This window comes from Dermacentor andersoni, chromosome 3 (genome assembly GCF_023375885.2).
Source record: "Dermacentor andersoni chromosome 3, qqDerAnde1_hic_scaffold, whole genome shotgun sequence".
Classification (NCBI taxonomy): domain Eukaryota; kingdom Metazoa; phylum Arthropoda; class Arachnida; order Ixodida; family Ixodidae; genus Dermacentor; species Dermacentor andersoni.
Genome location: NC_092816.1, coordinates 105,838,749 through 105,851,814, shown reverse-complemented (window position 1 = coordinate 105,851,814; position 13,066 = coordinate 105,838,749). Strand labels below are relative to the sequence as shown.

General features: G+C 41.7%; 1 protein-coding gene across 5 annotated transcripts in view; it reads left to right on the top strand.

The window, feature by feature from the left end:
- Positions 1 to 13,066, top strand: part of Vps13D (vacuolar protein sorting 13D) — a 172,267-nt gene that overhangs the window by 28,711 nt on the left and 130,490 nt on the right. For 4 of the 5 annotated variants that reach the window (XM_055075303.2, XM_072287273.1, XM_072287272.1 and 1 more), the window contains 9 exons: positions 3,765 to 3,945; positions 4,903 to 5,050; positions 6,304 to 6,478; positions 7,230 to 7,435; positions 8,747 to 8,975; positions 10,016 to 10,105; positions 10,669 to 10,762; positions 11,506 to 11,626; positions 12,333 to 12,464. In XM_055075303.2, coding sequence (XP_054931278.1) covers positions 3,765 to 3,945; positions 4,903 to 5,050; positions 6,304 to 6,478; positions 7,230 to 7,435; positions 8,747 to 8,975; positions 10,016 to 10,105; positions 10,669 to 10,762; positions 11,506 to 11,626; positions 12,333 to 12,464 — 1,376 coding nt within the window. The remainder of the gene's footprint in view (positions 1 to 3,764; positions 3,946 to 4,902; positions 5,051 to 6,303; positions 6,479 to 7,229; positions 7,436 to 8,746; positions 8,976 to 10,015; positions 10,106 to 10,668; positions 10,763 to 11,505; positions 11,627 to 12,332; positions 12,465 to 13,066) is intronic. The other variant, XM_072287274.1, reaches the window with a different exon arrangement.

Here is a 13,066-nt window from a genome sequence, read left to right as displayed (position 1 = left end):
GTCAGAAAGTCAATTTCGTCCGAAATCCGAACCATCGATTGTGATAGGAAATGTCTAGACAGCTATACAAAACAAGGATACTAGATTTATTGGCCGTATAAGTTTGCAAACGTTCGCTTCAACGCAATTGAGCAGCGAGAAGGGAAGCCTTTGAAAGGAAGCCTTCTAAAAAAGTAGTCTCCCTGTCACTAAGCACAATGGATGGCCTGCTGATGCATTTGTTTCCCTCTTTCTTGATTCTTTCGTGGAAGCCTATTTCATCAAGAAAGAGGGAAACAAATGCGTCAGCAGGTTGTCCATTGTGCTTAGTGACAAGGAGATTACATTTTTTAAGGCTTCCGTTAGGCCTCAGGTTAGAGTGATGTCATTTAGGTTTTTCCATCTGTCTTCCTTTAATTTTTTTTTTATTTTTGTTGGCGATTTTCAAGTGGCTCTTACTGGCTTTCGTCGCCTTTTTTCTGTTTGACGCAAACGCTGTTCTTTAGACCCTTTATCGTTCAACTGTTCTGTCCGTTTCATCACTTGTCACATGGTTCATTTTTCGCGTGGTCACAAGTTTTTCAATTTTATTAGTGAGGGACTGTTAGAGATTTTAGATTTGACACAGACGCTGTTCTTAGACGCCCATTCTTCATGTTTTTCTGTGTTATTCGTTGGTCATTAGTCTCATAGTCATGCGGGTTTTATCACTGACTGGTCCTTAGGCGTTTGAATGGTGTTATGTGTTGGATAGCGTGATAGTGAAGCGTAGATGGTACTTGTTATGTCTCGTTTTTCTCCCCGTTGGCTTGGTAATGACTGTGATCGATGAATTGCTTCCTGTGCTGCTCCATGTGTGGTTTTTGTTTGCTGATTTGATATGTTGTGCCAGATATGATTCCTGGGTGGTCGATGGATTGCTGTATTTTACTTCTAATGTTTCGTGTGTGATTCGGCTTGGTTGACCTACGTAAGGCAGGCTTGTTTGCGGAAATAAACTTAGTTTTGAGTGGCGCCGGTCCTGTCGTTTGTGTTCTTCTTCTGTCCTGGTCTATTTTGCCTTGATCTTTACTCATTCAAACATTAGAGAAACTTCCTATACATGCAGGGGCGTCTTGCACTGCGTGATAACATTGTTAGACGGTGAAACGCATTCACCCGATAAACAAGTACACATGTCAATATGAAGCATATGGCTTTGTTTTGAATGGCTGTTACTGTTAGTCAGCAATACAATAGAACCTCGTTTATATGTTTCAGATGAAAATGTGAGAAAAAACATACTAACCAGATGAAAATGTGAGAAAAAAAACATACTAACTGTGAAAATGTGCGATCCAAAGTCTCTAATGAATTTGGTAGACTCAACTGCAGTTGACATCTACGTAACGCAAAGCGTTTTGCGAATCGTTGCGACACCAGGTACCAACATGCGCTGAGCTGGTGAAGCTCGAGCGACCCGAGACGCACATTGTTGTTTTCCTATTGCGTAGTGTTATAGGATGGCGGCAGGAAACTGAAACGAAATCGAGCTGGTGGGGCGATGCTGGAATACAATGCCTATGTTGCCACCAGAGCGAAACAGGACGCTGACTTTGTGCCGCCTGCAGCAGGGAACAGGGGTGCATTTGGGTTATTGGCCATTAAAAGCGTGCAGCACGCTTCCAATGGCACTACGCACCGCGTGCTGTGGAACAGACATGAAAATGCTCATCACATTAGGGTTGGTGGCGATAGCTGTGAATGCGGCGTACGTGCGACGACCCAGGTGGAGATTTGCTGGTACCGGAATAGGAAACTTGAGTATGCGCCGGCATTTTCACGTAATACAGGCGGGCAAGTAGTATTGCGGGGAAGCTGCTGCAGCAGGTGGCTACTGTTCTCGATTGCGCGCACCTTGCACCTTTTTGTCTGCGGCTTTTATCTAGCGGCTGGAAAGTGTATCATAGAATTGTAGTTTGGCGATGTACTGAAAGTTCGTGCCGAAAGATCGTGTTTTCCGGGAACATATGAACGGGTTAAAAAAGCATTGGAGGTGTCATTTTTTGTGTTCTTGATCGCGAACGTTGGCGCCGGCAAATCGTACGTAATAGGATCTGCTGTATTGTACACACCTGACATGGTGGATCGATGGCTGTGGAGTTGCGCAGCTGAGCATCGGGTTGTAGGTTCGATTCCTTTTCACGGCAGCCACACTCAGATGTGGGTGTAATGCAAAACGCGTATGCACTTGGAATTGACTGCTTGTCATCAAAGGCCCAGGTGGCCAAAATTAATCCGGAGCCCTCTGCTACGGCGCCTCTCATAACCCACTCTGCAGTTTCAGGACATTAAACATAATTTAATATCGCCAATACCGTGAAAATTAGGAGGAAGCTTTGGCTTGGGGGTTATCTAAATACATGGGAATGGAGAAATCGTTTTTCAGTAACCACTTCACCGATTTTGATCAGGTTTTTTGCATTTAAAAGGAAAAGTTAAAATATGGTGACTGTAGGTAGCCGGATTTAGATTTAAGTCGGTAATATTTTAATGAAAATTGTTGAAAACTGCAAATTTTCAGAAAATGGAACTATCAAGTTTACAACTCTGTAGCCCTGCAATGAAAAATGATAACACAATTCTGTAAACTGTTTCTAATAGTTACATCTAAAGTGGACAAAATTGATGTATTATATGTGGCTCTCAAATATATTACTAATATCCGAGTAGGACTATTGCGATACCCTTGTCAACCATTGCAACAAATTCATGTAAACTGTAAATTTATATGCTGAGTTTGTCTATTTTAGATGCTTTAATGGATGCAGTTGACAGGGCTGCGGTATCTGGTTTTGTTGCAGAGTTACAGATTTGTAAACTATGTGCTGCCATGTTCTTTAAGCTTACCAGTTTTTTTCTAAATCTTAAAATTTCAAGGCTCTGAATCAAAATTCCACTTACATCAATCACTAAAATTTAACTTTCTCTGTCAAATGCAACAAATTTTATTCATATCAGTCCAGAGGGCAGTTTATAAAAGCATTTCTGCATTTTACTTGTATTTGAATAGGTGGCATCGAAGTTGATCCCAAGCTAAAGCTTCCTTTTTAGGGAATGCTAAACAGAAATTGCATCGTCAGGTACAGGACCAATGAGTGTCTTATAAATTAGTAACTGTTTTTTTATGGGCATTGGGTAAAGTATGCCACATATATGGAAGTTGAGTTAATTCTTTAAATACATATTGCATTAGTGTATACAGACCATGACAAGTGAGTAAAGGTCATTCCAAGGTTCTTGTGCAAATTAGATGTGTGCATCCTGCCTCTTGTAAAATGAAGTGAACTTTGTACTATGTTTTGTTGCCACACGACACTTATAACTTTCAACTAGTTATGAAAACTAGCTTTGTGTGAAGATTCATTGAAGTCCTAGCCTAACCAGGGCGTGTGTTTGTTCTCCTCAAATTTGTTATTGTAACTAGACATTTATGAAAGTATAGCTTGACCACTTTGTTTGGTCTCTGCAGTTCTGCTGTTGTTGGAAGCTTGCTTTATGTTCATTGGCAGTTGAAACATTTGTATCGTCTCTATTCTATTTTTTCTGTCCGTTTTACTTTAGCAGAGATACAATGTATGAAGTCACATTATTACGCTATATTGTCTCCAGAGGCATAAATTAATTGCTTTTTGCAGATTTTTGGATGATTCAGAATTGATCCATGTTTGCAGGTTCCAGCTTTTGTGTTCGAAAAATTGTTTTCTCATATCATGATGGTTAACCTTTTTTGCTATTGTATGCAGTCATCTTGGCCTTCCGAGTCCAGGGGTCAGGGTGTTCTACAGTACTGGTTTCCCGGCTGGACTGGCTGGTACGCGAAACAGGATGAAGCATCGCAGCCACCTTCAGCCGAAGTGACTGAGGACGAGGCATCGGATATTGACGACGCTTCATCTATCAGCACATCACTAACGACACAGATTGGTGCGTATTTGGTTTATCTCTCTTATATTTAAAATACCTTCTTTACATATGGGTTCATTGATGGTCCTACATGTCCATTTTATAGCTTTATGGAGCTTCGCTGAGTACATTTGGACAGTGATTGCTTGCTGAAGGCCATGGTTTAAAGGCAATGGCTGAGCAACTTTGAACACTCAGAGAAGAATACGAGAACAAATAACCAGGCTGTCTGTGTAAATGAATTTTATAAGGTGTGGAGGTGGGTAGGAACAGGCAGCTTCATTATTCTTCCAACAACAGAAAAAATTTGAATACCCTCTTGGTTAGTCATACAGCAGAGTGCATTGATGTCTACTTAAAATTTTGCAACAATCATGCTCATCCCACTTGCCTGACAAGCAATCCAGTGCACATCAAGCACTGTCACAATGTTGTAACATGCAAAACTCTTGTGCAGTGTAGCTGTGTGTATCTGGGAACCTAAGCTGTATAGAACACTTTCATTAGGAAGCAGGTTTCAGTTGCACGTTCCCTCGGTGCCGACTAGGGCTTTCTCTGTTCCACTAAGCACACAAAAGAACACTGTGTGATGGGGTGCCTTGCTGCCTGTCTGGTTGCCATTACTGATCAGCTTCTGTTACTCAGTTATGCACATAATCTCCATCTCAATTGCAAGTGACACTGTCATAACTGGCTCGCTATGGCCTGCAAAGCTTGCACAGCATCCAGTAATGGACTGTAGTGTAGAATGCACCCAAGATTGTTAATGAAGCTCTCTACCTTAATGTATAACTAGCTGCTTTCCACTTTTATGAGCATGCTAGTCCAGTTGAGTTTTCCTGATGTAGTTGTGTTTGCTTGTTCGAGGAGCTATACTTGGTTTGTCTTTTTATTTCGACTGAGTGTTTTGTCACCATTTTCTTTTAAGTGTTTTTTGAGCCCTGGTGCCAACAGAGTGCCACTGCCTTTTTCGTGCAGAAGAGGAGATCCTTGACGCTTTGGACAGCGTTGATCGAGACACGTTTCTGATGCGAGACACAGTGTTTGCAAGGGTCTGTTTCTCACTCAGCCAGTGCGGGCTCACGCTGGTTGGGCGACATCGGGTTGCACCAAACCTGGGAGCAGGGTGAGCTGCAAAAAAAAAATTTTTCAATGCCACTGGGCTACTCAAAATAGCTTTTCCGTATAGCTGGTTATTAGCTGAAAGTGTAGTAACTGCTCATCGTGTGAATGCGTGTTGCTGTCCTTTGACTTGTCAAGATTTGCTTGATTTGTGTTGAGAACTAAGAATGACTAAACTCCCAAGGTACAAAGGTTGGGAAACACTTGTAAGATATTTTAATTTGATACTAAAGCTGGTCTCGAAATACCAGACCTGGTGTCATCAACAACATCATGACATCATGGTGCAGAGGAAATTTTACGATGTTGTGCAGGGCTAGGTATGATGACGTTGCTGATAAAAAACAAAAGAAATAATAGAGCTGCACACATTTCTTTTTTTCTGCACTCGTGTGTTGCAGCGGTTGCGGGAATGGAATGAATCAGTGTCTAATGACATAATGATGCATCTATGTGCCTTGGGTACTGAGACCAAAAGTGATTAGCAGAAACAAGTATCATAGTAAATTATTTAGGGCACTACGATGCTTACCAGTTATATTTTTCTATGATTTAGAGTGCTTGGAACATTTGAATCCAAAAAAATATGACCAATGGAAAATGTCATGTCAATGTTCCTTTGACCTAATTCATGTTCATTAAAGTTTGTAGTCACCACTGTGTTTGTTTTAGTTGTATCTCTTGCTCTGTCATTCTCTGTTCAGTAAGCTCCTTGAAATGTTGCCTTTCTTCCCATCATTGAAGGCTACTTCTACTTCAAGGTTGTGTGACATGTTTGCAACACTTCCATACAGTAACGAGTTACTGCCACATCAACGGGGCACTTGTTTTCTTCAATCTGCCTTCTTATTGAGTCATGCCCAATAGTATGTGTGGTGTCATTTTGTAAACTTTATGTTCGCACATCATGTTCAGGAGCAGTACTGATAGAAAGTTTTCGCGCCAGAGAAGGAATTGACTTCGATCTGATTTGTGTCAACAGGCCATACCTACATTAGTTTGATGGTTTGCAACACAACGGACCACAAGAGGCTGCCTGGAGGGAGGTTTGCTATTTCATGGTTTTAATTGTTTGCGATGCGGTGCCAAGTATTTTAAAGTAGAACTGAATTAGCTAGCTATTACTGTTCAGCTGTAAAACCAAAACTTGGTTATTTGGACACCCCTAATTGATTGTCTGTCAAATTGAATGTCATTGCAAGCATTGGCCAATTGAAAAGCCCTGCCTCCTTGTTGATGTACCTCTCTGTTTGGCAGGGACGAGGTCATGCAGCCCTTGGTGGAGCTTCGCTTTGCAGAGGTCACTGTAGACGTGGAGAGTCGGCCACGACTGGGATCATTCCTGTTTGCAGCTCGACTTGGCTCATTGCATCTGCAGGACCGCACAGCGCCCAATTCGGCCTACCCATACATGCTGTCTCCCCATGCTGTTGTGAGTTTGTTTCTGCAGTTTCTGCATTTTAAAGGATTGCTTTGCTTTGTGTGCTATTGTCAAATTTATAGGATGACCGCCTTTTGTTAGCTGACACTAAGTTCTATGACATTAACTTGAACCTAAACACCCCTTTTTTTCTTGTGCCTATAACGGTGCAAGTTGGGGAACGAGGAGGATAAAACATTTATTGAATGATATTAAAAGGCATGAGGGTCAAAAGCTGCTTTTCCTTGCTTTCGTGTCGCGCCACTGAAGGCACACCTCAATCCATGGTCCGTACGGCTGCCGCCCCCGGCCACTTAGTCCACCACACCAGCTGCCACTGGTCACACAGGTTATAAGGGTGAAAGCTGGGGCAGCTGCTTAAGAATGTAGCGACATGCCAATTCAGAGCAGGAAATATAATTTTCTTAGAAATAACTTGTAAACTAAGCACTTCAGGCTCAAGAATTGGAGGATTTGAAGGTCTGAATGTTTAATTCAGATTTCTTAAATCAATGCATTACATTACAACCCACACAATAGCTATAGTCAAGAGCTTATATTATCTGATATAAAAAGGTAAAATTTTATGCTTGAGCTCAAGTCCTTAGGTTCAAGTCCTCAGAGTCAGCGCCGTGTTGTCGTTTTTACCTTCCTTTTGTCCGTGTCTTGTGTTGTTACAAGCCTTACGATGAATCCTAACCAACTGGCCCAACTTACCGTCTTGATCCCAATTCTAACTCGTGGCCCCTGCCTTTATGCCCAGGAACAAGTGCACGTGTTTCCCAAGGCTCTGCCTCTTGAAGGGACCAAGACACAGCCTTCCATTTTCAAGTTTCTGCCTTTCACTTCACCGTCATCTGCTCCCTTTGGCATTTCATTGATGCACAGTCAGAAGACTGACTTCCCCAGTGTTCCACTCTTTGAGCTCACTTATGAGAAAAAGCCTCTGGGATCGAGCGCTGATCACAGGTGAGTGAATAGCACATACTTCTGAGGTTCACAACTCCTAACTAGCAGTGGCTCACAAATTACAACTACTTATATGTATCTCGCTGCCAGTTTTAGACACTGACCTCAGGAATGGTATTGGAAAAACTGTAGCGGTATTCTAAAGGGCATACAGGGCCAATCATCTGCACAGTGCCCCACTGTTAAAGGGAACACTGTAATGCACTGCCGGTGTTCTACCTGCAGCTGATGGTTGAAGCTAAGTCAATGCACTGCACAGCTATGTAGAAAGCTGCCACCAACAGCAACTCATCAGCAAACCCATGCAATTGTAACTTGTCAGGGGGAAAAGTTCTCTATACAAAAATGCTCTATACTTGTGTGTTACATTTAACAGTTGACTTCACTGTGCAAAAATGTTTATCATGCTTTCACACCTGTAACCTGCATCAAGAATTAAATAACTGTGAATTGGAGGTGCGGGTTGTAGGTGAGTTTTGCCTTCAGGTGTGGCTTCAGGGCTGTCTGGTACGCATTGCTGTGAAGCCGCATTGAAATTTAATGGTCAGCGGCGGTAATTATGGCAAAGATTGGGCACACAAAGGAAAATTATTTCAGGAGTTTTTTGCACCTATAGTTGGGCCAGATTGCTTCTATAAAAGTTATAACTTTGTTGCATGCACTTAGTTGTGTGGATTTTATGTGCAATCTATATTTTCTTTTCTGTTTTGTGGATTGTAATTGGGTGTGCATTTTATATCCAGGATGGGTTACAGGCATGAAAATACATGCATTAATCAATAAACACATTTGATACATTTATGGGCTGAGTGTCTTACACCTTGTCTTGTGCATGATTGTTCAGAGCAGCATGAAGAACACCCAAAAATTTTTAGCATAGCACATAATGCACTTTGGCCAGGGTAATTCTTAAATTCATGTCAAAATGAAATTTCTGCCAACCCCAATGGTGTCGCTTAAATTTTACTGTACTTGAATGTTGTTATTGCAAGTTAAGGTCATGATTGAGTAGAATCCTGCTCAGATAACTTAATCAGGAGTAGTTACTTGCTTCTTAGACATCAACACAATGCGCTCAGTATGTTTCACTCTCGCATGTGGTCATTTTAGTGTGTCATACCGACCATTGTCATAAGGAAACATGGTTCCACACTAAGATCCGGTTTGGCATATCAGTTTAGTGGGTTAGCCTGTTTTTCAGTGTCATCATCACACTCCTGTTCTGTGTTCAACTTGTCGAAACATGCACCCACTGTGGTATGATGCGGTGTACAATCCATGCTGCCTTCAATTGCCCTTGTTTCATTGCAGCCTAACAGTGAACACCCAATCCCTGGATGTGGTGTACAATCCGTCCACGATTCGGACGGTGAAGCAGTTCTTCACACTATTCAATTACGAAGGCAGCTGCTTCCCGTCGTCGGGTGGCTCCCTCAACCTGTCAGCGGCAGCTCGCACCCGCTACGAGATGTTCAAGAAGCACACCAAGGAGGAGTTGCGCCACCACTGGGATCTCATGCTTGAAGGGGAACAGAGCACGGTGAGGGGGCCTGCTTCCAGGGCGGTGCAGAAGCGCCGCAACTGTGTGGCAATTGGAAAATTCAGATCTGTGGAGATTTCAGCAGTGCTCGTGCAAATGGCTGACAGTATTGCTTAACTTTTTTTCACATCATTGCTGGTTTATGCAATGATCTGCCTTGCACATCCTCATAACTGCTTTGTGACCTCTCAAATTTCTTGCTGCAGGGCGAGAGAAAGGAAGGAAAGGCAGGGAGATTAACTGTAGACTTTAGTCAGTCACCCGACACGTGGGGAGAAGGAATGAGAGAGAGAGAAAGCAGACAGGAGTTTAGGTCAATCATGTGCACTAGACTAGGCACAGCCTGCCTTTTCAGTGCAACAAGTCAGCAAGCCTGAAGAGACGTACAGAAAGAGAACATGATTGCTACCGAGTGCAGCGATGACAGCTGCTTACTGTAAAAAAACTGAAACTATTGAATAATGAAACGTATACAAGTGTTCTTTATAACTACAAACCAAATCACCCGAATCAAGCTCTACTGCTATCATGTTTCTTGTGTGGTATGTTGTGAAAGGGTATAAATGAGAATCTGAGTTGCTTTAAACTGCAGGGTGAATGAAACTTACATTTGTTTTAACTACTTTTCTGCAATATATTACTAGATGTTGCTGAGCTGAAATTAGGTTACATGCTATTTGAAGCAGTTGGATGCTATGACCTTAGAAAGATGGGAAAGCTGTGGCAAGCTCAGCTTAGAAAAGCTGATGTATAAATAATGATGTGGCTGTATAGGCTTCAGCCAAACACTGCTTTGTAGGAGCAGTTCTTGAAGAAATCCACTTGATATTGGCATGATTCTGTTATTTAACTGAAAGCAACAGATAATAGTGGGCTTTACTTAACTCATCTTTATTTTTTACACTTGCTTTCCTTTATATACAGTGCACTTTGTTAAAGGCACCGGACTTGTAGTGAGCGCTCACAGAAATATGCAAATAAATAGATAAAGAAATGAAAGTACTAATTGCAACTTGTGTCACCATGGTTCTCTGCTACAGTTGCAGATTGCAAAATGGGACATCCACATGGACATCTCTGCACCACAAATCATTGTTCCAGAAAGCTTCACCGACCACACGTCTGCCACAGTAAGACAGTCACGTAAACTGTACTTCAAATTTCTGCATAAAAATTTTTCACTCTCATCTCATGCGGGATTGTTGGAACTATCATCTTTATTTCTTTATTTTCTGTAATTACAGTGGAATTTCATTACTTCAGACTGCCACTCTATTTGAGCTGACATTCAAACTGATGCTGTGGTCCTGTGAAAATTATGTGTATCTCAATGTGCGAAAACGCTCGGTAACTCGAATGTATAAGCATTTGTGACAGTTAATTCAAATATACCGCTCTGCCGACCGTGCTCTTATAATTTTTGCTTATAAGTGTGGCCTCAGTGAAGCCACAGCAATGAATCCACATTTCTAGAACTCCTCGTTCACGTGTTAGCCCAGTACACATGCACCACCTAACACAGCACACCATGTAAGCCCTCCATTCAATGAGCTTTCTTTAATTCAAACTTGTGTTTGGCTCGAACAAATTTTTGGGCACCTTCGAGTTTGAATTATCGAGATTCGATTGTATGCACTTCAGCTTTTGTCATGCTGGTAAGCTGGTTTCACCGATTCTTATTCTTTTATTTCAGGTTCTTATTGACTTAGGGCGTGTTCAGTTTTCAAATTCCTCAGCACCAATGGAGGCGTCTCGTGCCAATGTTGAAGACATATCTGATGATGAGGGTAATGTAGAAGTGCACATTTCTTATTTACTTTATGTGGGTGTGTTGTGCATTGAAGCAATTAAAAACATGGTCCCGTCATGGCCACTGTTTTTCATTCAAGCCGTGATCATCACTCATGTAGTGTGAATGTAGTCTGTGTAACATTTGAGCTCGTCAACTAAGCCACCTGATGTGCTTGTGTAACTGTGTTACGGTAGTACAAAGAATGAAGAAAACATGCTTTATACATATCTTCTTGGAGCTCATTTTGCAAGAGTGAGAATGAAGTGACCTTTATTTATTTATTTTTTTGAGAATAATGCCACATATCTGGCAGTGTGCTAGCCACCTTGGTCGTTTTGCTTGTTAGAATTGCTCTTTACGCTTCAAGAAGGTAGATAAAAACTATGGGGATTACGGTTGATCTGTATAAGCCCAGTAGATAATTGCAGCAAGAAGGCAAGTTCATCGAACTGCAGCGAAATGTTAAAATTAACCGTGCCAGTGTTGGTGGCATCCTCTACTGGTTCCTTGTCATGATGTTTCAAACCTATCCTTATTGGGTATCCTTGTATAAATAATCTGGTTCTGTCACCAATGGAAATTTCTTGCAGAAGATCCTTGTCATTCTTGCATGAAATGTATTTCTTCATTAAAAAAAAACATTTCGATATAGAAGTTTCAGTGTCTGGTTGACTCCTTGCATGTTTTAGCTTTTGTGCACGATTCTGCATGACTTCACCATAAACTGTTTTTACTTAGCTGACTTCAAGACACCATGCTCTTCACCACCTGAGCAAGAGGAGCTTGAAACTGTTGTCTCGAGTCCAGTGAAGGAGACTGCAATGTCGGATGCAGACATCTACAGCCACATGTACAAGAAGTGAGTTGTCTCTTCAGAACCTTGTTGAATGAGCCCTCACTTATTTTTTTTTCTTATTACAGCTGTTGTATTGCATATAGTGCGTAATCTAGAGTGTTATTCTCAGTCATTCACTTTTGGGGATACAATAACCTTCACGAGGATTCACATAACTAACACCAAACGGGTCAATGTCAATGGGCCACCGCATTCCTGATGCTTTGCTGAGACAGCATTCTTGGCTCTGTGTCAGGTATACTGTCACCCATAGACACCAATGTGTCCACCGTTAGTCGCATGAAAGCTTGTGAAAATGGTTGTTTCTTCAAAAGTGAATGCTGAGAATTCTGTCGTGGTAAATTAGCATTATCATCACAACACTAACAGAGAAGCCAGCCATTTTATATAACACATTCGAACTTGTAAACTTTTCTTTAAATTGCTTTTTATTAGGCTGGAACTGCATTTTTTATAGTCAGCAGTTCATTCATACTATAATTTATTCTGTGGCCGACATGCTTTCTTTTCTTTCTTCTTCTTTTTCTTTGCTGTGCTTCTAAACCATGAGAGTGTGTGCAAATTTTTTCTACTGTGCAGCTAGAGATTACATTGGCAAGTTTCAGTAAGGTGGTTGTTGACAACCTTATTGCCATGTATTTGTTTGTGTGTGAGCATAGTTTTAGCTGCATTGCGCTATCCTGTGGTGTCCTGTTTCTGTCACCTTCAGGTACACATTGAACCTGCAAGACATGCAGGTGCTCATTGGCAGCGGCAAGGACAGCTGGAAGTTTGCGCAGACAAAGGGAACCAGCCGAATGCATGTGCTGGACAGGTTCTCAATAGCCATTCAAGTCGAAAGGTACGCATACCCATTGCATGCTTTTGCAATGCCCTCCTCCTTATTATCATTGGTTAATTATCTAGTGCTTGTTTATAAGCTATAAAAGTCTCCTGTGGCACTACCCGCCGTGGTTGCTCAGTGGCTATGGTGTTGGGCTGCTGAGCATGAGGTTGCGGGATCGAATCTCGGCCACGGCGGCCGCATTTCGATGGGGGCGAAATGCGAAAACACCCGTGTACTTAAATTTAGGTGCACGTTAAAAAACCTCAGGTGGTCGAAATTTCCGAAGTCCTCTACTACGGCGTGCCTCATAATCAGAAAGTGGTTTTGGCACGTAAAACCCCATAATTTAATTTAAATTTTTTCTCCTGTGGCACTAGCTAGAAATTAAATGTGTTTGTACGAGCCATAAGCTTTTAGTCTTATGGTATTTCTGGTTCACATAGCACTCTATGTTCTGGAATTTTATTTGCTAGGCATTGCTTACATGTAGTGTTTCGTAGCTCAGTCGCTGAACCTAAAATTTGTGTATTTCGGTTTACTGTTTCTGAGCAGCTTGTCATGAAAGTAATTTTAATCATCACGGTGACTTTTTCTTTGTTTTAATTTGCTCTCCTGCT